This window comes from Balaenoptera acutorostrata, chromosome 21, assembly GCF_949987535.1.
Source record: "Balaenoptera acutorostrata chromosome 21, mBalAcu1.1, whole genome shotgun sequence".
NCBI classification, from domain to species: Eukaryota; Metazoa; Chordata; class Mammalia; order Artiodactyla; family Balaenopteridae; genus Balaenoptera; species Balaenoptera acutorostrata.
The window spans coordinates 25,958,872-25,986,034 of record NC_080084.1 but is presented as its reverse complement, the minus strand read 5'-3'; the positions used below and the strand labels follow the sequence as shown (position 1 = coordinate 25,986,034).

Sequence of the window (27,163 nt, the reverse complement as noted above, 5' to 3'; positions counted from 1 at the left end):
GTAATGGAACTTGAGTAAGCACTCTGAACCACAAGGCTCAGGCAGGCTTCCCTAGTGGCAATATTCCACGTGTTACACACAGGTACCAGGAAAATAATGCATCCAGGACTCCACGGAGAGAGGACCATGGGAGCTCTGTATTTAGTACTTTTCCTGGACTCTGCCCTGTGCTCTTCTTCCCTTGGCTGATTTTAATCTGTATCTCCCCCCCAAAATAAGCTATAACTGTGAGTTTAAGAGATTTCAGTTTGTTTTTTTGAGTCCTGCTAGCAAATTATCGAACCTGAGGGTAGTTTGGGGAACGCTCCCACTCCACATGTGCAATTAGTGTTGGAAGTGAGAGTGGTCTTTTGGAGAACTGTATTCCTGTTAATTCTGCAGTTTCCAAAACTCCCAAGGATTTAGCTCTAAATTTTAGCAATATCATAAAGGTGATTTTTTTTAAAGTGGTCATTTTCCCTCATCTACTATGTATGCATGTGTGCATATGTGTTTGTGCATCTGTGCATGTAATCAAGTATACACACACATACCCACAATGGAACACTGTGCTTTTAATGCTGGGAAAGAGAGAATCTCTTAAAAAGGCAATTTTGGAAGCACCTCAATATTTTGTACTTCAAATTTTAAAGGTATAAGTAGATCTTTATAAACTTAGAAGAAATATGAATGAATGAGCATCAACTAATTAACAGAAGGAATCTAGACAAAGTAGGGAGAAAGAAGATAACAGGGGTTGCCATTTACTGTTCTCTAAAAATATTTAAGTGGTATGATTAAGGGTCATTTTTGTGTTTTTATGTTTTTCAGAATTTTTCAAATTAATGAAAGGATAAATGTATCCTGGACAAATTTAGAAATATATATGTATGTGTATTAGAAATATATATTAGAAATTTAGAAATATAAGAATTTCACACATTACTTTATGGTCACAGGAAATATAAAACAATTTATTTCATTTATACACATAAATGTTGTTCTCTTCTTGTAGCAGAGAAGAAAAATAGGGTGATCAAATCTTTTAAGCTTAAAACACTTTCTATTAGTATAAAATTCTGTGAAGGAAATACAGTGAAAAATAAGATGCCAAGGAGAAAAAGGTGTGATATTAAGCATCCAACTGTAAAAGACAAGCTCATTTTGGAATTTTTTTAAACAGATGATGATGGCTGTCAAACCCCTACAATATTTTGTATTCAATTAGATTTATTTAAAGGAATGACATAAGTTTTATTTTTAAATTTCAGTATTTACAGTTTGCCAGAAGTTACCTCTCTTTAGTTATTTAAACTTTTGTTGAATACTTTTATACATAAACTTAAAAGTTTGTGGAGGGTGTATATGATTTAAAAAATATTTTAGGCATACATGAGTGAAAGGTTTGTAGGCCACTCACATTAGCTATAAACTACATTTGGCGATCAGTGGAAAAATGCAATACTGTTTAAACTAAGCCAAGGATACTCTGCCACCTGGTGGCTTAGAAATTTTCATGGTCACTAGACAGGAATAAAAACCTCTCCTCAGACCAGGCGTGATGATGAACTGATTCATAATATACAGAATCAGGGAGATGAATTCCTTGATTACAAAATGTATGGATACAGAGAAGGAAGCAAAATGATTCTGAATATTATCACTGCAAATTCTGAATATTATCACTGCAAATCCAGGGAATTATCATTGGTAGTTTTTTACAGGGTAGGAAAATATCTAAAATCTCTCACCTAAGATCAACTAATTTCAGAAATGCTTAAAATGATAATTAATACAGTTTTATTCTGTGAACTTGAGTAAAAGCAAATTTCTCTGTCATTTTATTGTGGAGAAACAGAAAAAAAAAGTTTTGACCCATTTCTGTGCACTGTAGAAAATTGAAATTACCAAAGATTCCATACTTTATTGAAAAAGTATATATGTAAATTCTTACTACCTGCATTTTTTTTTTTTTGGTTCCTTGCTTTACCTTGGTTAATTTTTCCATTGTTTGGATTTCATAATGAAAACAAGAACTCTATTCTAGAAGTTGGTGGGGGATTTTTGGTTTATTTGTTTTGGGTTTTGGCTTGCATTATGGATGATCCTTAAAAGAAAAAGCCCAATGTATTTAAACATATTATGTTAATAAAATAATATACTAATATATGTGTATATAGTGTTATATAGTGTGTGTGTGAATATAAACAAGCTTTGAAGGTATAGCTCAGCACTAAATGGGGCTAACATTACAAAAATACACCTGCAAAAATAACTGAGAAAGTTTTAAGGAAGAGTAGTGAAGATGACCAGCCCTACCAGATAGTAAAACATAAAGTTACTGTAATTAAGATGGTCATACTACACGTGACTAGACACCTTAGCAAAAGGACTGGAGTGCATGTGGAAGTGAGTACATGATAATGCTGGCATTGTTGAGTGAAAACAAAGCGCAAAAAAATGTATTGGCACATATTCATTTGTGTATGTGTAGCTGTATAAAGGGAATAATATTTTTAAATTATTATTGGACTCTTCTCTTTGTCTTTCTTAGTACAGGCCTAGGACACTTAAGGTATCTACCTGCCCAGGAGAAAGACTGGGATCTGCTTCCTGTGGTAGATGCTACTGTGACTTAGCCAGTTACACTTTATCTTCCCCTTCTTCCATGGGGACAGATAGTCCCACAATAGATCCTGTGGAAATGCCTGACATTTTCTTCCCCAGTCTTCCTTTCAGCTGTGGGTATCCATGTGACATGGTTATGGATAATATGAAAAACAGAGAAATCTGTTGGAACTGCTTCTGGAAAGATTTTTCACCATGATAAAAAGTAGAGAGACATGGGGAGATGTTTCTCCACTATGAAAGCCCCATTTCTCTTACCTTTGAATGAGGCTGTCTGAAGTGATGTCCAGAGCAGCTGCAGCCATCCTGCGACCTTGAGGTGATAAACCTGAAGATGAGACATCAGCACGCTGAGGATGGCAGAGCACAAGGTCTGGGCCTTGAATGGCATTGTGGACTTGACAAATCAACTCTGGAGCCCTTAACCCTCAGAGTTTTTGTTTTGTAAGATTATTAAATGTCTTCATTGTTTGAGCCGCATTTAGTTGGATATTGTCACTTGTAGCCAAAATCATTCTAACTTCTACATTACAGAGGAATGTCTAAAGACTGACAGAGGTAATGTGCCATTACTGATATATAAAAACAGAAATTTACCGAGAAAAGAATGTTCAAACTCCCTTATCTGTCCCTTGAGTATATCAGCATCCAAGGTCAGAGGACCCATGTTCACTGGGTTCCCCACATGGTGAAGAAGTTAGCACGTCTGTCAGGGACAATCAGACCATGTGTTTGTCTTTTAATAAATGACCTCTGGTGCGGGGGTGGGGTTAGACAAGCACGGGTGACAGTGAGGGCAGGGGGAGGAGCTGCCCCCGCTCCACAACCCTCTGTCTGACTCTGGGAGGCGCCACCTCTCGGGGTGTCCCATTCCAACCTGGTGCGGCCACGTCAGGACAAACATCATCGTGCTTGTGGTCAGGTGGAAGGTCTAATGCCTGTGTTAGCTTTGCGGAGCCGCCCTTGGGTCTCACGTGCTGACAGGCCCCACAAGTAACTGAGAACCTGGCTGGGCAGCTGAGCCGAGGCAGCTGCCAGGCAAGAGCAAACTGCTGTGGGGAAGGCTGCAGAATAGGGCATGTCAGCCCAACCCAGGAGGGCCGCAGGACCATCAGAAGCCAGGCTGCAGCCACCAGGAGTGGTGCACCAACAGCAGGCCACTGACCCCCCTCAAAGGTCTGCAGGGTAGCCCTGACCAGAGGGATAAAGCTCATGGCCCAGAGGCGGGAGCCAGAGGCCAGCGGACACACACCAAGTGGACTTGAGAATATTGGCTGAAGGTCACATAAGCTGCCCCCCTCCCCCTGCCCGCCCCCCCCCCCCCCCGCCGCCTTCCTGAAAGGTACAGGGTGAAGGACAGGCTATTGAGAGACTGACATTTTTCATCCAAGTAAGGCTGAACACCTCTCCTAAAGGAGCAGCTTAAACTACCAGGTAGACTAGGGTTTAAACGAAACTGGACACCGGGTTAGTTTTTTTGCTGTCAGCCCATGAGTAGGGGCGGTGGAGAGGTGGAGCCAGGGCGGGAGCAGAGGAAAGCCAGATTCATTACAGGCAGAAATAAAGAGCATACATTTCATCAACACATCTAAATTGTAACGTGAGCTAAATGTATGACCTTGCTACACACAATATTTCATTAAAAAGACCTAGGAAAGTGACAGCAGTTGGCCCTGGGGGAGGGGACGGGGAGGCTGGGAGTCCGGAGGAGGAGGCTTACTTTCCTCTGAACACTCTGTGCAGTCTGAATATCTTTCTGTGTATATATTACCTTGTCAATTAAAAAACAAAAGAGTGCTTAGTAAAAACCAGTGAAAGTAAATGGTATGGGACTTCCCTGGCAGTCCAGTAGTTAAGACTCCACACTTGACTGCAGGGGGCACAGGTTTGATCCCAGGTCGGGGAACTAAGATCCCATGTGCCATGCGGTACGGCCAAAAAAAAAAAAAAAAGCAAATGGTATGAAAACGGTAAATAAATAGAAGATAGATAACTAATCATTCTTTTTCATAGAAACATTGTTTTAAAAGCCTTAGTGGATCAGCCAAGAAATTATATAACTTGAAAACCACATCTAGCAAGTAAAACTAAACAGTGGTGGAGGGCAGCACAAACGCTCATCGAGTCACCAGGGCACAGGGAAAGACTCCTGCTCGCCACGCACTAAGGTGAACAGTCACTAGCGGGAGTGAGTACGTCTAACTGCCCAGGCCGTGTGCGGAGAGGCAGCGGGCCAGGTGGCTGCACCGATGGACTTGGACGCCACTCTCCTTTGGTTTGATCTGGGCTGCCACTTACTAGCTGATAACTCTGGGCAAGTTACTTAACCTCTCTTGCCTCAATTTCCTCATATGTCAATTGAGAATAATATTAATATCATAGGGTTGCTTAAGGATTCAATGTAAAGCACTCAAAATTGTTCTTGGCACATAGTAAGCACTCAGCTATCACAGCTATTTCTGGAATTGACTGAGGGGGGAAAAGGTGCTGAGACTTCCACCTTCTAAGCTCAGAGAAGCACCATGTCTTGGGGCCAGTCATCACCGCAAAGGGGCCAGTCAACAGAACTGGCATCAACACCCTCCCCATCCCCTCAATCCAGCCCCGTCAATATGGCAGAGGACTTGGGTTAAGGAGAAAGCACAGTGTCCATGAAGAGAGGCTATCCCCATCACCTCATCTCACCTGCCCAAGGAGAGGGGGCAGTTTTGTGCATGGGTGGCCAAGGAAATAACATGTAGAGCTGTGGAGGCCCAGAAGCAGGGGGATCCTGACATCTCATTTCCTGGTGAGGCTGCGGCTTGGCCATGGGACTTACAAGAGAAGGGAGGAGATGGCATGGTGTGACAGTTAGAGAAAGGGGCAGTGAGTGCACCTCCTGGCTCTGAGAAGTGGAAGACGGATCCTGCTCCTGTCTCCAGGCCCCTGGAGCTATAGAAGGCAAGTAAAATTGGGGGCATAATCACCCTGTGCTCTAGATAAATATGCTCCATTAATTGGAAAAATTAAAGTAAAATTTGTAAATCCAATATAAATAGACCAAGCCAAAAATGAATTCAGTCTTTAAGGAGTTTGCAATTTAGACCCAATTATAATAGAGTATGTAATGAGTTTTATGAGAGAGTTACAGGAACATGGAGCAGGGTGTCTAAATCAGATGGAAGGATCCAAGAAGTCTTCCTGGAGGAGGTGACACTTAAACTGAATTTAAAGGATGAGAATGAGCTAACTAGAAAAAAGAGGAGGGATGGAAGAGTATTTCAAGAACAGCACATGGAGAGAAGTGGAGGTAAGAAATCACACACTACATTTTAGAACTTACATCTGGTTTGGAGTGGCTGAGAGGGAGGGTGGATGTGGGAGTGAAAGGAGATGAGGCTAGAGAGGAACGTATATCCAGATAATGCAAGACCTGGCATGCTAAACCAAAAGGTTTTAAATTTGTTCTTAAATCAGTGGGGAGTGATTGATTTTGAACAGGGAAGCAACATGATTACATTTGCAGTTTAGAAGCATCATACATCCAGCAGTGTGGAGGCCTCCAGGCTGCGGCAGGAAGGCCAGCTAGGAGGCTACTGCTGCCATCGAGGCAAGATGACACAGTGACAACACGGCACCTGAGTGAAGGCAGAGATGAGGGAGACGATCAGGAAGCAGACTCTATCCTTGGTGACTTTAAATGTGAGATGAGGAAGAATGGGGAGTCTAGGATGCTTTCTAGTTACATGATTTGGACAGATGCCCAGACAGGAAAAGCAGAAGGGGGAGCAGGGGTTTTTTTTCTTTTTAATTTATTTATTCATTTATTTATTTTTGGCTGCTTTGGGTCTACATTGCTGCGAGCAGGCTTTCTCTAGTTGCAGCGAGCGGGGGCTACTCTTCATTGCGGTGCGCGGGTTTCTCCTTGTGGTGGCTTCTCTTCTTGCGGAGCACGGGCTCTAGGCACGTGGGCTTCAGTAGTTGTGGCTCGCGGGCTCAGTAGTTGTGGCGTACAGGCTTAGTTGCTCCACGGCATGTGGGATCTTCCCAGACCAGGGCTCGAACCCCATGTCCCCTGCATTGGCAGGCGCATTCTTAACCACTGTGCCACCAGGGAAGCCCAGTTTGGAGTACTTTTTGTCCAAAGAATATTATTTCGACTTTTGGAACTCTACAGAACAAGGTATCATAATGACATAATTTTTTCCTACATTTCTGAAAATTTGATCATTTATTTGTACATATATCCACTAAGTTTCATATCAGTAGTATATACTCACAAAGTCATAAAGTAGTACAAAGTGTGAAGCAGTCTTTCTTTACCAAAAAAATTCCTGAAGTCATTTTCACTGTGCTTTAGAGGACGCTGTGGGAGAATAACAGTAAAACATTGGAGAGGTCCCTCTCCCTCAAGTCCTAACAGGTAAAATGTTGTGTTTCTGTTAGAAAGATTGCCAGAATGTACTATAATCTCACACTTAGAGAAGAACTCCTACCTTCCAGTCATAAACAAAACTGAAAGCACCAAGCCAAAGGCCCCTCTCAGAGCAGATTTTAGTCATCCTTTGACATCAACCAAAGGACATGCATGATATATCACAGGGCCCAGTCTCAGGTGAGGTTTGGAATTTCCTTTCCTGATTCTCTCTCTTGGAGAGCAGAAAAAATAATCCCTCAGCGCTAGAACACACTGTCAAGCTTGACATCACTTCGGGCTGGAAATCTCCAGAGTTTTCTCCTCACGATTCAAAACCAGGGCAGGTATTAAGACTGAAAATCATGCTGACAAGTTAATTAGGGGGGAAAAAAAAAAAAAAAACAACTGTTAATAAAAAGGCAAGCTGAGTGAGATTCTCCGTGTCCCTCTTCAAACAAAGCCCACATACGATCCGGGATTGTGTGACATCCTCTGTGATGGATGTACTGTTCTTGGGAGCACTGCCCAGAACCCCAGCCAGGAAGCCAGAAGCAGGCCTCTCAGTTCTAGAACGTTACTTACTAGCTGTTTGACTCTGAGTCCCTCTCTGGGCTTCAGTTTCCCATAAATAAAAAGTCAAAAAATTGACTATGTGATTGCTAACAGCCCTTAACCCTTAGCTCTAAAAATCACTGATTCTTTTTTTTTTTTATCATCTCAGGATATATGTGTATTAAAGTGTCTCTAAATGACAGTAGTGGACATGGTAAACTCATAATACATGTTCCTTGAACTAATTAATTAATTTGGGCACTAAGAAAAAGAGGCTCTTCTTTGGCAATTATTTGATAAATTATAACTACGGACATTTTTCTCTTTCAGACTAGGAGGAGAGAATGCTACAAAATAGCAAGCAGCTGAACTGAAATATCTCTGGTACTCTGCTGGTGACTCCACCCCATTAGATTTGTGTGGCTCAGGAATCAAATTCCCCCACTAACCTAAAAAAATCCATTCATCCTGCCAACAGGAGTCCTGTGCCCAGAATGGAAAGTCTTGACCATGCGTGGAATGCGTTTTACAAACAAAACTGAAGCACAATCCCCAACAAAGTGCTGGGTACTTTCTGAACAAAGAAATAACCTGGGCAGATGATTTTGTTTCAAAGATGAAATGGAATATTAGAAGACACAATTGTTTTTAAACAGCTAAATACAGAGGAGAAAATAAAAGCATTAAAAGGGCTGTAAATTGTGTGAAAGGACTAAGTATTTACCTCTGTTACTTATTTTTATATTTGTTGGGCTCACTTTTGCCGTTATTTAACGTTTAACGTTGAACGAGTTACTTTTCTATTTCTGGGTCTCTCGTCTAGAAAAAGTAAAGTTAGGGGTGGGGGAAATTGGTCTCGATAAGTTCTAGAGTTATTCTAGTTTCTATGAGTCTATGCAAAACTTCTTTTCTGGTTACAGAGGTAATAGAATTCATATCATATCAAAAATTTGATTTACCATGGATGAACCTCGAGGACATTATGCTAAGCAAAATAAGACGATCGCAAAAGGACAAATACCGTACGATTCCTCTCATATGAAGTATCTAAAGCAGCAGAAATCATAGAAACAGAAAGTAGAAAAGTGCTGGTGTCAGAGGGGAGGAGGAATCAGTGTTCAGTGGGTACGGAGTTTCAGTTTTGCAAGATGAAAAAGTTCTAGAGATCTGTTGCACAACAGTGTGAATATAATTAACACTACTGAAACGTACACTTAAAAATGGTTGAGATGGTAAAATCAATATTATGTTTTTACCTCAATAAAAATTTTTGTTTTAGTATAAGAAGAAAGAGGAAATGTTAAACCATCCAATATTCAATCACTCAGAGAAAACTTCTATTAACCACGTGATACGTATCTGCCAGATATGGTCACGGTCTATTTTTAACCACTTAATGAGTGCCTACACTCTGGTACAGAACAAAATAGTGGACATGACAGACATAGACCCAGCTCTCATGGGTAAGGAAATCAGCAATTACACTAAAAAGCAATACGTTCTACCATAAGGGGGCATACAGAAGGCAGTGGAAGCACGGAGAAGGAGCTTTTCCAGGGAAATCATTTTTTTAAAAATTTATTTATTTTATTTATTTATTTTTGGCTGTGTTGGGTCTTCGCTGCTGCGCGCGGTCTTTCTCTAGTTGAGATGAGCGGGGGCTACTCTTCCTTGCGATGCGTACGCTTCTCATTGCGGTGGCTTCTCTTGTTGCGGAGCATGGGCTCTAGGCATGTGGGCTTCAGTAGTTGTGGCAGGCGAGCTCAAAGTTGTGGCTCGCAGGCTCTAGAGCACAGGCTCAGTAGTTGTGGCGCACGGGCTTAGTTGCTCCGCGTCATGTGGGATCTTCCCGGACCAGGGCTCGAACCCGTGCCCCCGGAATTGGCAGGTGGATTCTTAACCACTGCACCACCAGGGAAGCCCAGGAAATCATTTTTAAAGGCTGCATGGTAGCTCATTGTATGGATATTCCATGATTTATTTAACTACTCTTCTATTTTTGAAGGGAAAAGCTTCTAAGTTGTTGTTCTAAAACAAGTGGGAAGCAGCCGCATAGCACAGGGAGATCAGCTTGGTGCTTTGTGACCACCTAGAGGGTGGGATGCGGAAGGTGGGAGGGAGATGCAAGAGGGAGGAGATATGGGGATATATGTATACGTATAGCTGATTCACTGTGTTATACAGCAGAAACTAACACAACATTGTAAAGCAATTATACTCCAATAAAGATGTTAAAAAATAAAATAAAATAAAATAAAACAAGTGGGATGCATATTTTGGTATAAGAGCCTTATCCACATTTTTAAAATATTTTCATGAATGTTAGGATTATACTAATCTCTTGCAGCAGATGGCAGAAGAGATGTAAAAGAAAAAACATTGTCTTACCAGACACGCAAGGCAATGTTTTTTGTTTTTTTTTTTAAATTTTTTTGCCCCCCACCCCTGCACCTCACGGCATGTAGGATCTTAGTTCCCCAACCAGGGATCAAACCCGTGCCCCCTGCAGTGGAAGCGCAGTCTTAACCACTGGACCACCAAGGAAGTCCCTAGACACGCAAGGAAATGTTACCAAAGAGGTATGTGTGCATGAGTATCTCTGTGTGTGTGTGAATATAAACCATTTTGCTTTGTCCTAAAAGACCATTCTGGATTGCAGATCTTCCAAAGAAGGCTTATCTAACACATACATGCCCTACATTGCATGGGACAGGGAGGGTTATGGGTTTGAGCTCCACAGTACATTGCTCTATACAGGCAAAAGGTCAAGTGCTGCAGAAGACCAAAGCTAAAAATAAAGTGTGGCATTGGGAAAATTAAGGAGTGAGTCAGACCAGATTAGCACTTCTGTATCCTCCCATGCACTGTGGTAACCTCCTCAGCTAGCGAAGGCAGACTGATCCTTCCATGAAAGTCATTGTTATAATAATACTAATAATTTTAGTAACAACGCAGAGTAGTTTCATGTTAACACCTTTGTTCCTAAAGGCCAACTTCTCGTGGACCATCTATGGACCAGACCGCCCCTTGTCCACAATTCAAAGTCTCCAGGAAGACATAGCACCACAAAGGTGAGGAACCTAAGGAGCTGAGTCTCCTTGAAAGTTTATCAGTAGTCTGGTAGGACTTAGTGGATTAGAAGAAAGGAAGTAACAATATGGAGCACGTGGATGGGCTTAGGGAGGATTTTGTGTGTGATCCCTTCCTTCATCATTGTGATCCTGCACATTTCTCAGAAGATCCAAATAATTAATGCCATTGGGACTATTTACAAGGTTGTATCTCTACAGGAAATTGTCTGAATATTCCTCCTGCAGATGTAAGTCAAACTTTTTCAGGACTGAAATCTTTCTTTCCAACCTCCGAGAGAATGAAAGAGAGAGAGAGAGAGAATCACACACTGCTACTTACAGAGTTGCCATATAAATCATAGGTCTGGGTTTTTAAATTTTTTCTTCTTGTTAAGAGTCATGGGGAGGATGGTGGGGAACAATTTGGGGACTGCATTTAGCATATTTTTTTAGAGTATCTACTGTGTACGTATAAGACACAATAGGGCTGTAAAGTCATAGTGACTATCTTCTTGGGGTTTATATTACAACTGGAGAATTAAAACTCCATGTTAATAGTCATTTATACAAGATAACAACTACATATAAGGTGCTACAACAGTCCAGAAGAGGGAGAGCTCATTCCCTGCTAAAACATCCAGAAATAGGAAGGCAGCTGTGAAATTTTTTAGTGAAAGATTATTTCTTTCTAATTAGAACCTGTATATTTAAGACTAACTTAATTTAAAATTTTATAAAATAATGTCATTCATAAAATGATGAAAGAATATATACAAACAAATGCTCAACACTTAAATCAAATTATCTTTTCCAATTGATAACTTAATCTCTAGGTTCATTCTCAATCTTCATTTAACTCAACTGATTCATACCTCTGGCAGAACTAAAAACCAAAGCAAATTAGGTTGACTTTTCATTTTGTTTACTGTGTCCCCACCTTGCCTAGGCTTCTTGAGATTTCTAAAAATCAGGGAAATGCTTTTCAGAGACTCACAGTAAAAGAAGAAGAAAGCAGTACTCCTTGATAAGATGCAAACTGGATAATCAAGACAGGGAATTATTTACATGAATGATAACTATGTACCTTATGAATCTTGAAATTAAAAAAAACAACTTAAGAAATTTAATAGAATTTTAAGAAATTAATAAAAACAACTTAGAAGAAAATAAGAATTCTAACCAGGCTAAGCCTGCAGAACTTACTAGCTTCTTTGTCTTCAAGTTGATTTAAAAATGTAATTCAAATGGTAAGTATTTACTAAATGCCAATTATGCGTTGCCCAGTGGGGTCACAAAGATCAGTAAGACAAAGGCCCTAGCTTCAAGAACTACTGTCTAGTATGGAAAATAGACATGTCAATACAGGTTAAATGACACAATATCATTTACAACCATTAAATTGATTTTAGAAACCATTGAGATTGATAGACCCAAGTATTGCAAGTGTTAGGGACTGAATTGTGTCCTTCCAAAATTCATATGATGGGGCTTCCCCGGTGGCGCAGTGGTTGGGAGTCCGCCTGCCGATGCAGGGGACACGGGTTCGAGCCCTGGTCCGGGAGGATCCCGCATGCCGCGGAGCGACTGGGCCCGTGCACCACAGCTGCTGGGCCTGCGCTCTGGAGCCCGTGAGCTGCAGCTGCTGAGCCCACGCGCTGCATCTCCTGGGGCCCGCGCGCCTGGAGCCTGGCTCCGCAACAAGAGAAGCCACCCCGTTGAGAGCCCCGCGTGCCGCAATGAGGAGGAGACCCCGCTCGCCGCAACTGGGGAGGGCCCGCACGCAGCAATGAAGACCCAATACAAACAAAAATAATAAGTAAATAAAAATTTTAAAAAATAAAAAAAATAAAAATTCATATGATGATGTTGATGTCCTAGCCCTCAGCGCCTCAGAATGTGTCTATTTGGAAAGAGCATCTTTAAAGAGGTAATTTAGGTAAAATGAGGTTGTTAGGTTGGGCCCTAATCCAATATAACTGGTGTCCTTATAAGAAGAAATTAGGACACAGACTCTCACAGAGGGAAGACCAAATGACATCGCAGGGAGAAGACAGCTATCTGCAAGCCAAGGAGAGAGGCCACAGAAGAAACCAACCCTGAAGACACTTTGATCTTTGACTTACAGCCTCCAGAATTATGAGAAAATAAATATCTGTTGTTTAAGCTACCCAGACTGTGGTATTTTATTATGTCAGCCCTAGCAAACTAACACAGCAAGGATATAGGCAAAGCAGAAAATTTTATACATTGCCGTTGACTAAACTGCACAACGATTTTGGACAATGATTCCATTTGAGGTGTCTACCCTGGAGAAAGTCTTGAAAATGTGCTCAAGAAAATGTATAGAAAGCTGTTCAGTGTAGCATTACCTCTAATGTGAAGAAATTGAAACTAACCTTCCCTTATGAGAACATTGATACAAATAAGTAGAAATCAAAACACTGCAAATAACCTATAAGATAAACCATTATCTTTAAAATCTCTAATAAATAATACCCATGTGAATATGTTTTAAAAAAATAGGAAATGAGCTAAATAAATAAAGGATTCGTTCACACCACAGGATACTACACAGTAGCCAAAATGACTGAACTAATGTATTTGCATGTATCCACTTGGATAAATCTCAAAAGCAATGTTCAGCGAAAAAAATTCAAAACTATTTGTACAGTATGATATGTATGTGTAATTTTAAAATGAAGTTGTATATATTATTTATGGATATATACATATGTATAAAGTACAAATACATACATGGGCATGAGAAGCATATAAGACAAGACTAGTTAAGGGCATGGACTGTGGAGCTTCCTTACCAGTTATATAATCTTTGATAACAAAAAAAAAAAAAATCTGTCTCAGTTTCCTCATCTGTAAAATGGGATTAATAATACTGCCTACATTATTGGATTGTTGGGAAGACTGCATGAAAAAATGTACATAAAATGCTTAGTTCAGTGTCTGGCTAATTGAAAATGCTCAATAAACATTAGCTTACTAGATAAAATATTAACTTAGAAAAAAAAATGTGTTCAACTATACAGGTAATCAAATGTAAGCAAAGTAAAATAAAATTGAGTTGTTAGTTTTGGCAAAGCTTTATCAAAATGAAAATATTGTGATAGTCTCCAGATCTTGGTGTGCGTGCCCTTGTATAATGCCCTCCCCTTGAACGTGGGCTGGACTCAGTGACTTGCTGTAACAAACAGAATATGGCAACATCATGGGACATTACTTCCAAAATGAGGTTATAAAAAGACTGAGGCTTCGTTCTTGGGTACTTTCTCTGTCTTGCTTGCTTGCTCTGAGGGAGGCCAGCTGCTGTGTTGTGAGCTGTCCTGTGGAGTGGCCTGCATCACAAGGAATGAATGTGTCTGGTTAACGGCCAGTGCCTGAACTTGGAAGTGGATCCTCCCCGGGTTGAGGCTTCATTCAGCAGCTCTGGCTGACAGCTGAACTGTGTCTCATGAGAGCCTCTGAGCCAGAGACACCCAGCCCAGCTTCCTGACCAATTGAAACTCAGAGATAACAAATGCTTACTGTTTTCAGCTGACAAATTGGGGTGGAGGGGGGTTACTTGTTATACAGCAATAGATAACTAATACACCCAATGTAGGCCAGGGAAGCTAATGCTGGTGTATAGTGTTAGTAAGAATGTGAATTGGAATTTCTAAAGAGCAATTTTGGCAATATTCCTAAAGATATTCACAATTTTTTTGCCCTAAAGAAATAAATACACAAAATTGATGCATATTCATTGAACTATTAAATATAATAAATATAATAGTGAATAACTGGTAATAACTTACATGCCGAACACTAGTTGGAGAATTGTGATGTGATATAATAAGAAACACATATTTTGGTCTTTATCCCTGGTTCCTGGCCAGAGCTTCCACAGCCTTTGTAATCTCCTAAGTGATAAAAGTGCTAGGAGCATCTTTTGTTCTAATATATGTTCTTTGACCCCAGTTCCTGACCCAGGGCCCCTGATGAACCTAATTCTTGGAATGTCCTGAGTGATACGAATGTCTTCTGTTCTAATGAGGCAACTCTTGCTGGGCTCCTAGATGGGGGCTGGTCTCCAGAAAGACCAAGCCATGATTAGAAGCTTGGGCTGCTCAGCCCTGCCCCACCCCATCTTCGGTGGAGCAGGGGCTGGAGATTGAGTTAATAATCCATTATGGGGCTTCCCTGGTGGCGCAGTGGTTGAGAATCTGCCTGCCAATGCAGGGGACACGGGTTCGAGCCCTGGTCTGGGAGGATCCCACATGCCGCGGAGCAACTGGGCCCGTGAGCCACAACTACTGAGCCTGAGCGTCTGGAGCCTCTGCTCCGCAACAAGAGAGGCCGCGATAGTGAGAGGCCCGCGCACCGCGATGAAGAGTGGCCCCCACTCGCCGCAACTGGAGAAAGCCCTCACACAGAAACAAAGACCCAACACAGCCAAAAATAAAAATAATAAATAAATAATAAATTTAAAAAAAATCCATTATGCCCATGTGATGAAGCCTCCATAAAAATCCCTAAAGCACAGGGTTTGGAGAGCTTCTGGGTTGGTGAAAACATGGAGGTGCTGAGAGAGTGGCATACCCAGTGGGGCATGGAAGCTCCGAACCCCTCCCCCATACATTATCTTCTGCATTTGTTTCATCTGCCTATTCCTGAGTTGTAGCCTTTTATAATAAAGTAGTAATCTAGTAAGTAACCTGTTTTCCTGAGGTCTGCTAGCCATTCTACCAAATTCTTGAACCTGAGGAGGGGTCATGGGAACCTCCGATTCATGACCAGTTTGCCCGAAGCACAGGTGACAACCTGGACTTGCAGTTGGTGTCTGGAGTGGGGAAAGGCATTCTTGTGAGACTAAGCCTGTAACTTGAGGGCTCTGATGTTATCTCCAGGTAGCAGAATTGAATTAAATCACAGGACACCCAGTTGGTGGCACCCACAGAGAATTGGAGAATTGGTTGGTGTGGAAAAAACCCACACACATTTGGTGACAAGAAGCGAAATATTGGAGCGCAGAGTGTTGAGAGTAAAGTAGAAAAAAATAGGTTTTTTTATGGTATGTCATTTGATAAAATCTTGAGCAGACTAAAATTCATGTGAAAATTCTAGTTAATGGTTTGTTGAAATATTCACAATGTAATAGTAACTATGTTCACAAATAAAAGTAATTGGGGCTGACCCTAATTTTTGTTTTATTTATTTGTTTACTTTTTAAAGGACTTGATAGAAATATACCAACATGGGGACTTCCCTGGTGCAGCAGTGGTTAAGAATCCGCCTGCCAATGCCGGGGACACGGGTTCGAGTCCTGGTCCTGGAAGAGCCCACGTGCTGCAGAGCAACTAAGCCCATGCGCCACAACTACTGAGCCCGCGTGCCACAACTACTGAAGCCCGTGTGCCTAGAACCCGTGCTCCGCAACAAGAGAAGCCACCGCAGTGAGAAGCCTACGCACCGCAACGAAGAGTAGCCCCTGCTCGCCGCAACTAAAGCCCACGCGCAGCAACGAAGACCCAACACAGCCATAAATAAATAAATAAATATTTTTTTTAAAAAAAAAGAAAGAAATATACCAATATGATAATGGTGATGGTCACCAAGTAATGGAATTATTAGGTGATGTATGTTTTCTTGGTTGTACTTTCCTGTAGGTTCTAATTTTTCCACAGTGAATATGTATTATTTTTAATCTGAACTGTTCTTAAGTACAAAATAATTAAATGTGGGCCTAGTATGATTCTTAAAACACATTTACCTTACCTATTTTTTCTGGGTCATATTTTTCAAATTCTTCTCTCAAGTTTCTGAATCCTTCCAGCCACTTCTCAACATCAGGTAAATCTTCTTGTTCTTCCTCTATTCTTGATATTTTCCAACACGGTCTCTAGATATGACTGAAAAGGAAACACACCAAAGTAAATCTTGATTTAAAATTATATAAAATCTAGGGGTTCCCCGGTGGTCCAGTGGTTAGGACTCTGCACTTCCACTGTAGTGGGCCTGGGTTCAATCCCTGGCTGGGGAACTAAGATCCCACATGCCACGTGGCCAAAAATAAATAAACAAATAAAATAAGATAATATAAAATCTCAAAAAGGTAATTGGATTTGACCCTTTGCAAAAAGTATGATTTTACTTCAGGAAATAAAGATTTAAATAAGTTTACATAAAAATCCAAAATGTATTTATATAAGTCTGGATTCCTTAACCCAGGCTCCATGAACATCTGGGGGTTCACAAGTGGGTTTCAGGTAGTTCATGAAACTTTACACAAAATATCAAGTGTATTTGCCTCTTCCTTGGAAGAGAGTTCATAGTTTAAGTAGGTTCTCAGTCGGGGCTGTAATCAGAGTGACAGCTGTCCTGGTTCGACCAGCACTGTTGCTTTTAGCACAGAAAGTCCTGAGTTTAGGAACCTCTCAGTCCTAGGTAAACCAGGATGGTGGTTACTCTATCTGAAATCCAAGAAAGATGAAAAATAACACAAAGACTTAATTAAACTCAATTGAATGTACAAGTAAAAATTAGAAGACTGCTTCTTAAATCAGAATACTGCCATTTCTTCTTATTTAACCTATGTCCTGAGAATTATTTTGTATATAAACCAAAGCTCCTGGTATCTTTCCTACTTAGTTTCTAGACTAACTTCAATTTGCAAATGACCCCCGCCTTGTTACCGTGAACTTTTACCTTTTGTCCTGTGTATTTGGTGGCTCCTGCATTACTGGGTTGAGGCAGGACTGCCCTGGCATGATCACCCCCAGAGTCAGTCCTGAAGGGAAATGCATGTCATCACATAAGAATCCAGATCTGTGGCAGGATGGGGCACTCAGGTGCTCTCCATTGGGTTAGGTGTCGGGGCACTCCCAAATGATGTATATTAAGCTAATTTCTGCCCTCATTGGGGGTAGGCTAGAAATCAGTAGAAAGGACCCAGGAGAGGCCTTTCCATTTCTGCAGAATTCCATGTAAGGAAGGATGGGGCCTATGAACTCCGGAGATAAGCTCTATCTGATTAGGAGTACTCAAATTATGGTATATCTTTTTATTTCTCTTTTGTAATCTATCGACCTTTGGTAAAGTCTTTTCGAACCATCAGCTTTGTGTCAGCTGTGCCTCAGAGAATCATAGGGGGACTTTAGGCCACAGCTGGGGAGAGCAGTCCTTATGGAGGGCACAGTGGCAGCAGCAAGAATTAATGAGACTTTGATGCAAAAGTGTGTCTCAGGAACAGAGTCTCTGACTCAATCAAGGAGATCCTCTTTCCACTCTTCACCTTGGAAGTTCTGGTTTTGTTCTACTAAGAAAAGTGACTTTTGGACTTCCCTGGTGGCAGAGTGGTTAAGAATCCACTTGCCAATGCAGGGGACACAGGTTCGAGCCCTGGTTCAGGAAGATCCCACAGGCTGTGGAGCAACTAAGCCCGTGCGCCACAACTACTGAGCCTGTGCTCTAGAGCCCACAAGCTGCAACTACTGAAGCCCATGTGCTGCAACTACTGAACCCCGTGCACCTAGAGCCCATGCTCTGCAACAAAGAGAAGCCACCGTGATGAGAAGCCTGCGCACCACAATGAAGAGTAGCCCCCACTCACCGCAACTAGAGAAAGCCCATGCACAGCAACGAAGACCCAATGCAGCCAAAAATAAATAAATAAAATAAATTAAAAAAAATAGAAAGGTGACTTTTATTATATGATACTTTACAGTGTCAAATAATCAACATAGGTAGCTTTCTTCCTCTGCTTAGTTTTTATACCTGAAACACTGGTGTTTTTGGATGATGCATTGTGATCTTCAATCCCCAATTTTTTGAGTTCCATCTCTTTTGAGAACACCTATTCTGTTCTCATCATACCTGCATTAGTAGAAATGATACATGTGATGTAACATATAAGTTTTATAAAACTGACAAGTACATGATCTTGAGATGGCAAATGTGAGCCATGTGGGCCACAAATTTTGCCTCCTGGGCCCATACCAGCAACTCTATTAATCACAGCATTATCTCTGTTAAGCCCAGACTCAACCTCAGAAATTTTCACAAGTCCTACTAGACATTTATTTATTTCTGTGTTCATGAAATATATTTATTTATGTGTATATGTATATACATATATGCATACACACATATACATATACATAATGGATTCATCTATTCTTTCGACGTAAAAAATGAATAATTCTTTAAAAATTCTTTGGCAGGGACTTTCCTGGTGGCGCGGTGGTTAAGACTCCGAGCTCCCAATGCAGGGGACCCGGGTTTGATCCCCGGTCGGGAACTAGATCCCACATGCATGCTGCAACTAAGAGTTTGCATGCCCGGGAGATTTTTCAGCAGAGGACTGAAGCTTTGGCCCTAGAGTTCTCACCTGCCCTTCCTGCCAGCCTGCACTACAGATTTCAGACTCTGTGAGAGCTCCTACATTCCTAGAAAGAGTCTATATTCAGGAGGAAGTAATCCCAGAAAAGGAAGAACAGGCAGATCGAGACGTGTAGCTCTGTGGCGGCCAAGTTGTGGTTTTTGACAGATCGTCGAATCAGGGAAGACTATCCTCAAAAAGAGATCTTACGAGCGTTAAAGGCCAAATGTTGTGAGGAGGAACTGGACTTTAGGGCTGTGGTGATGGATGAGGTGGTGCTAACAACTGAGCAAGGAAACCTGGGTCTTCGTACCAAAGGAGAACTAATTACTGCTTACCCTCAGGTGGCGGTAGTGAGAGTACCAACCTCTTGGGTGCAAAGTGATAGTGACATTACTATTTTGCGCCATCTAGAGAAGATGGGATGCAGGTTGGTGAACCGACCTCAAGCCATCCTGAACTGTGATAATAAGTTCTGGACGTTTCAAGAGTTGGCAGGTCATGGTGTTCCTCTGCCAGATACTTTCTCTTATGGTGGTCATGAAAATTTTGCTAAAATGATTGATGAAGCTGAAGTACTGGAGTTCCCAATGGTAGTGAAGAATACACGGGGTCACAGAGGCAAAGCAGTTTTCTTGGCTCGCGATAAGCACCATTTGGCTGATCTAAGCCATCTTATTCGCCATGAAGCTCCACACCTGTTTCAGAAGTATGTTAAAGAGTCTCATGGAAGGGATGTACGTGTCATTGTCGTGGGAGGCCGTGCAGTTGGCACCATGTTACGCTGTTCAACAGATGGGGGGATGCAAAGCAACTGCTCACTAGGTGGTGTACGGATGATGTGCTCCTTGAGTGAACAAGGGAAACAGCTAGCTATCCAGGTGTCTAATATCCTGGGAATGGATGTGTGTGGCATTGACCTGTTGATGAAAGACAACGGCTCCTTCTGCGTCTGAGAGGCCAATGCAAATGTAGGTTTCATAGCCTTTGATAAGGCTTGTAATCTGGATGTAGCTGGTATCATGGCGGACTATGCCGCCTCCCTTCTGCCCTCTGGCCGGCTCACCTGGCGTGTGTCCCTGCTCTCCGCGGTGTCCATGGCCAGTGAGACTAGTGAGCAGGAGCTGGGTCCCCCAGCCAACACTGCTGTCGACAACATGAGCGCAAGTTCCAGCTCTGTTGACAGCGACCCTGAAACCACGGAGCGAGAGCTGCTCACCAAGCTCCCGGGGGGCCTATTCAACATGAACCAACTGCTAGCCAATGAAGTCAAACTCCTGGTGGAGTGATTCCACCAGTAAATAATTAACCAACAAAACCCTTGTAAAACTTTCTTTTTCTTCTTTCCTTTTTTTTTTTTTTTAAACCAACTTGCAATGCTGTTCATGGAAAATGCTCAGGAAGATGAGAGAAAATTGAGTAGGATTAGTTAGGAGGGAAGGAGGGGGAGACAGACAAGACCTTTGCTACTAAGATGTTACTGACTTTGATTTACAAATCCTACAGATAGAGGCAGAAGAGGTGAGATACAGAAAAATGTCAGGCTCTCATAGTTACCCTTTTAAATTACTCAAAAATGTGTAGGCTCTCAGGCCACGAAGAACATAATTTTTTCATGGTCTCTTGCTTTCGTTTTTGTACAGCTGGTACAAATTTCAGAGTAGTGTAACTTCACATTGTGTTGTAATCCGTGAGGAAGACATCTACCTAAATTATAATTTTTTTAATACAAATCTGAAAATTCAGCCTATACGCTCTTATCTAGGAGTTTTATGTTCATAGTTAGGAAATCGTGAGGAGCTCTTTTATTGACTTTTTCCCCCTTAATTTGGGTAGGAGGGCAACATGAATGTGACCCCATAAAGGTTTTTTTAATGATAAAGTTGGCATGTTTGCATGATAAAAGGGAGATGAACAGTATTGCAATGTCTGGCACACAAAATAACATTTACTCCATTGTAGACACAATTGCACTAGTTAAAAATATGTGCATTGACTTGTATTTGTTAGTGTTTTAGCCTTTTTTGAAAGATATATGCTCTGTTTATATTGCTTTTTTTTTTTAATACATGCTAGTCTTAACATTCCCTGATTTATGCCTGCATCTTTAACAATGCAAAGTGAAGAAAATGCTACCTTTTTTGTTAACAAGACACTGACTTGAAACATGTGCGTTTAAAGCCTTTTATTTTTTTCCTTTTTTCTTTTGGTGGTTGGGCATTTAAAGAATAAGGACAAGGAAAAATATTTTGGGGGGGGAATCAAGGGTCTATAAGTTCCTAAGTATAAAGTTGAAGTGATTTCTAATACCAGAGTTATATATCTGCATTTTTCACATTTTAGGTGGGTGTGTGTGTGTGCGCGTGCATGTGTGCATGCGCACGCACGCTTGCATGTTTATGTGCTTTGCTTTTTGTTTACACCAACCAATCAAAAAGATTCTAGAAAATGGAGCATGATGGGAAACAGTTTTTTACTTTAAAAAGAAAAAACAACTGAGTTGTTTTCATAACTATAATCTACTGGGTAGAGGTACTCACCTAAAGACATGAGGAGAATAGCTGCTTCTTAGGCTTTTGTGTATATGTACGTTGTTTGCTTTTTTTTCTTTGGTTCTAGACTGTTCAGTGTGTGATTTATTCCACGCTACATGCTTTTCCTCTGCTTCTTGCTGTACATTTTCTCCTATTACACATAGGTTTTGGGGCGGGGTGGACTGAACATTTTTGTTTGGGGACTTATTTAGCAGTATTGAGTCTTTTATAGCCCTACTCTGAAGCCTTCAATATTCTACTCTTTATATTACTTTATTTCTGAATTTATAAAAGCCCCCAAACTGCATATAATATGAGCCTTTAAACATGGGTAAAACTATCGCAATGAATGGTTTGGAAGGTGTGTTAAGAAATGGAGATGCTCCAGAGCTCAACGTAATTTTTTTAAGCAGCAAGTTCCATCTCCCTACAATCCTCTGAAGCTTTTTACCCAAGTCCTTTCTTGCCTCTCCAGCGCTTTTTCCCTTCAGATGGACCTTAAACATAATTTCTTGGACACTACTAGAGAGACTTTGAGGCAATAAGATCAGTATTAACCAGCTCTAACAGACATTTGATCATGCTTACTTGCACAGTTTTCCCCCCATTTTAAAAAAGGAATGCAATAAAACTTGTTTTTTCCATAGAATTAAATAATATTAAAATGGAGTGAAAGGTTGATTGTTGACAAATAGAATAGTACCTCTGATCTGTGCAGTGTCTCATTTCACCTTAGAAAAAGATACATAAGAGGAGTTTCTAATTTATTTTAGGATATTCTCATCTCATCTAAAAGAATTTGACTTGTACAGGGTTATTTTGTGACATATTGTGGAATATATAAGTACCTCTGGCTCACTTGGTACTTCTTTTACTAAATGACCATACTTTGGAAGATGCACACTATTCAGGATAGAGCAATAAACAAGGGAGAAGGAATCGCTTAATTAAATCATCATTCAAAAGTGTGTAGAGACCATCTGGCTGCCACAGAGATTATGATACATATACTTTGAATAGTTACATATCACATGTATATAGCTTAGTGAATTTTAAAACACAAATAGAACACCCTCTCTATTTGATGAAAAACTCAAGGTTTCTGTTGGGTGGGATAAGGCACCAGGAAAAATGTAGGTAGCCTTTTAAAAAAATTATCAAATTAACCAAGTACATTAGAAGAAATATCTGAGATTATTTCACTGTTAGTTTTACTCACTATCCATCTTTTGTGCATACACACTATGTTAAAACATAGCCTTACCAAACTATTTCTGGATCGTACTGAATGGACAGGAATGGACATCTTAGAGTTTAAAAACATGAATATCCTCTTGAATTCCCTCAAAAAGTAAGGTAAAGAATATGAGCAAACCATATTGGAAGAACCCAAATAAAACAGCCCAGATATTAAGTGAAAGTTAAATATATTTTCATATTGTTTAGTAACTTTCTTAAAATCTTTATTGCTATTATGAGAGGTAAAAATGTGTATTTATCAAATATGCATAGCTGTTATTTTATCATGCAAAAATCTGAATTATTGTAAAACTAATGTACATTGTTAAAATTGTAATTCTGAATTGTATTTAGAAGTAATTCTTTCTGATATTGTTTTTATGTCACCCATGATGAAAAGCGGACTATGTATATACACAAACACACAAATACGAACTATTCCATTTAAAATTTTTAATACTTATTTTCTTTTGATTGGTCCTTTCTGCTGGCTTTAACTCCACTGAACTTTGAAATATTTCTGTATATGCTATCAAATAAGAAAATACCCTGGAACATTAGAAAAATCCATCAAGAGACTTGCTTTCATCAAGCGCTTTACCAGACTCTTGAAAAGGGATCGAAGGCGTTGAAAGAAGTAATTGACTTTCAAGATCATCTCTTCTTTTTCTCAAGAAGAAAACAAAGGAAAAAGAAATTCTCTTCATTCAGTGAGTCCCCAGTTTGGGGTCTGGGGCGCTTAGAGACATTGTGAAATCAAATCTTGTGTTACATTTTTCTCCTGGCTCACTCTTTTCTGAGAAGGTTTATGGGCTATATGGCTGGTGAGACACCATCCCCTCCTCAGAAAATGTAGGTGCTCAGACAGGTAACCTCTGTAGCTACTGTTTTTATTTGTTTGTTTGTTTCATTTCTGTTATAATTTGTTTTTGTTGTACTAGGATATTTTTAAATGTAACATATTGCAGGATTTATAACCAGGTTCACTGCTTTCTTTCCTTTTTTTTTTTCTTAAAAGACAAACAGGGCTTCCCTGGTGGCGCAGTGGTTAAGAATCTGCCTGCCAATGCAGGGAACACGGGTTCGAGCCCTGGTCTGGGAAGATCCCACATGCCGCGGAGCAGCTAAGCCCGTGAGCCACAACTACTGAGCCTGCGCGTCTGGAGCCTGTGCTCCGCCGCAACGGGAGAGGCCGCGACAGTGAGAGGCCCGCGCACCGCGATGAAGAGTCGCCCCCGCTCGCTGCAACTGGAGAAAGCCCTCGCACAGAAACGAAGACCCAACACAGTCAAAAATAAACATAAATAAATAAATTTAAAAAAACCAAAAACAAAATTTCATTTAAGATACATTTAGGTGCCTTTGAAGCTTGGATTTTGGAATGTTTCAGTAGTGGACAGAAATCTGTTGTTGGAATCTTCTAGTCTTCCAGGTTTAATTTGAAATGTTTTTAGTTTTGTTTTGGATTTTTGTGCAGTATTTTATTTCCTTTATACCAATGCCCTTTTGCCATGCTGTTTTGGGGTGGCTGCCTAACTCTAGGGAAAATTCTTTCTATATTAACGAAAATGTGGTGTTCTAAATTCCTTAATGTTTTGCATTTTTTAAATTGTTTTTAAAGAAATATTCTAACTGCTTAAAAAAAAAAAAAGGAGTTTGCATGCCACAACTAAGGAGCCTGCCTGCTGCAACTAAAGAGTCCGCCTGCTGCAATTAAGGCCCGGTGCAACCAAATAAATAAATAAATAAATAAGTAAATATTAAAAAAAAATTCTTTGGCAGACCATGTGTCCTGATTTGGGGCTTGAAAAAAACATATTATCACTATATGCGGGACCACATATATCTTCACATACATAATTACGGAGAAGTACAACTAACTGTTCCTGCCTTGCCCTTAGAGGGTGACTGATAAACCTTTGGCTTGTTAGTTGGTTCATTCTGCCCTTCCTGATATCCAATATATATATATATATATATATACACATGTGAATCATTTTTGGCTTGAAGTCATGATCAGAAATGCAATATACGAAGAATCAGTACCAACACGGTGGTTGAATAGCACAAGCCCTGGAGTTTGACGCTGAGTAGGCTCTGAATCTCTGTCCTGACTCTGCAGTTTGTAACTTCTAATTCTCTCTCTCTGAGTCTCAGTCTCTTCGCTTATGAAACGGAAGAAATAACACTCACCTCACAGGGTTGTTAAGAAGTAAATGGTACATTGTATAAAGAGCCTAGGACAGAGGGTGGCAATTAACAGGCCCTCAACGAATGGCCTTCACGAACACTATGTTGGAACTAGACTAGAGCTGACCAGAGCTCGAAGCCGAATGTAACACAGGGGCAAAAGCTGAGAGAAAATTACAAAGTAAGGCTAGGATTCATCCGTTCAACCAGCATTCACTGAGGGTCCGCCATATGCCAGGTACCACGCTGGGCGCTGGGGTCAGAAAAGAGAAGGGAGGAGTGAGAGCAGAGGCCAGAAGGTTCCCTACCCATGGACCCTCCCTGTTATTACCCATCTGGATGGGTATGTTCACACTCAAGTCACCTGCTCGGATCCCTGTGACAATGACAGGGACCTGGACAGCCAAGGAACTGACGAGGAAGATAAAATTAGGAGCCAAGACCTCACTAGTGAATGCAGCGTGGATGAGAAAACACGGACTTCAGAATCAGACAGACACAATTGTTTGTTTTTTAATAGTTTATCTGCTTACAGAAAAAATGTTAAATTTTTGGTAAAAATTCATTTTAATAAAACTAATTTTAAGAAAAGATTAAAATAAGAAAAGTAATAAATGTAATTTCATTGCCCAGAGATAACTGATGCTAACATTTTGGTGTTTAGCATTCCTGTTCTTTTTCTGTGCATATTTTTTAATGGTTGAGATTATTATGTATATTATCATACTTAATTACTAATAACTATCATCAATTCATTATTATAATTAATATAATAGATAAAAATATATCCTAACATCTTGTTCTTTTCACCTAACCTTATTACATGAACATTTTCTCACGGTTTTACAAACTTTGGGGGAAGGATTATTTTACCAGCTGTGTAATATTGCATCACATGGAAGCTCCACAGTTTACTGTTTCCTTAGCCATTTCCCCAGTATTGGTTACTAGGTTCATTTCAGGTTCTACCTGTTATGAATAACTCAATAATGAAGAATTTTATTCAATAAGCTGTTCTCTGTATTTCAAACTATTTTCTTAGGATAACTTTTTACATTAGTAGAATAACTGAGTCAGAGAGACTGAATATTTAAGCCTCTTGATAACATTTCCTTCCAAAAGTCTATAAATTGGTACTTTCTCCAACAATGTCTAGGAGTGCCGGGATATGAGTTTGAATCTAATTCTACTTCTTATTGACTGAATGATTTGAGGCAAGTTATTTACCTTCTCTGAGCCTCAGGTTTGTCATCTGTAAAATGGAGATGCCTACCTAACAGATTTATAAAATTTAAAAGATGTGACATGTGTAACTTGGCACAAGTTCTGGTACACAGTCTAAGTTCTCAACCGAAATATTAGTTCCCTTCTCACTTTCCCCTATTGCTTTTTCCACTGTTGAGTAAAAAGGAAATACTAAACTTCACGTTTGTTCTATTTCCTATTAGTCAGTCATTTAGAACATAGTTGAAACTTCTTAACCACAAGGCATCTGAAGTAGTTAACTGTACAAATACAGGCACATTGTTTGTATCTGCTTTATAGAACCCACTAGATGCTGTGTCACTGGACCAGTAATAAATATTTGGTGCATCTGTTACTGTTACTGCATTTCTGAACAAGATTAGTGTTTTATATGTTTTTCTTTTTTATTCTTATGCAAATTATTTACCATCTCTGTTCCCAGTTTCCCCATCAGAAAAATAAAGATCATACCTGTCCTATCTTATTTGTGTAATGAAAGCACTTCTTACTAACCACTGAGGTTTTCACTCACAGATGGACTATACGCACACTGAGTAAGATATGGGTGGGATTCGCCACACATGTCGGAGAGACATGGAAGGGAAGAGGACGGAAGGACCTGACCTTTAACCAGAGCCTGAATTTCACACACATTCATCACACACACACACACACACACACACACACACACACACACACACCAATCATGACAGGTGCTTCAGTGTCTCAAATGTTACAGGTAAAGAAACTGAAATGCAGCAAATTTAAGTAATTTCTTCAAGGTCCCAGGCTACCATGAGGTGGAGACACAATTCAAATACTAAACTGTACCCTGAGAAGCAGAAGGTCATTTTATGCTTTAGCAGCTAAGTCATTACTAACACCGTTGTGGGACTGAATGAGAAAATCGTTTTTTTTAACTTCCACTTCTTTGCTTAGAGAGAAAAACACAACAAGG

General features: G+C 40.4%; 1 protein-coding gene, 2 long non-coding RNA genes and 1 other non-coding gene across 5 annotated transcripts; 3 read left to right on the top strand and 1 right to left on the bottom strand.

Moving 5' to 3' along the window:
• Positions 1–6,505: 6,505 nt before the first annotated feature.
• On the bottom strand, positions 6,506–18,647 carry LOC130706124 (uncharacterized). Of its 2 annotated transcripts, XR_009006530.1 has the most exons (4): positions 18,394–18,647; positions 17,326–17,407; positions 16,396–16,529; positions 6,506–7,368 (listed from the first exon to the last, which is right to left on the bottom strand). It is a non-coding gene; the product is annotated as an uncharacterized LOC130706124 (long non-coding RNA). The 2 variants fall into 2 exon arrangements; XR_009006531.1 differs by lacking the exon at positions 17,326–17,407.
• Positions 10,037–16,369, top strand: LOC102998797 (uncharacterized). The gene is made up of 3 exons (XR_450604.2): positions 10,037–10,134; positions 10,544–10,626; positions 15,853–16,369. It is a non-coding gene; the product is annotated as an uncharacterized LOC102998797 (long non-coding RNA).
• TRNAG-UCC (transfer RNA glycine (anticodon UCC)) lies at positions 16,588–16,660 on the top strand. Its single transcript has one exon. It is a non-coding gene; the product is annotated as a tRNA-Gly (tRNA).
• Positions 18,648–19,112: 465 nt separating the features above from the next.
• On the top strand, positions 19,113–20,286 carry LOC102998983 (beta-citrylglutamate synthase B-like). The gene is given in 1 exon segment (XM_057537346.1): positions 19,113–20,286. A coding segment is annotated over 1 exon segment (1,026 nt). The 5' UTR covers positions 19,113–19,260.
• Positions 20,287–27,163: the final 6,877 nt, after the last annotated feature.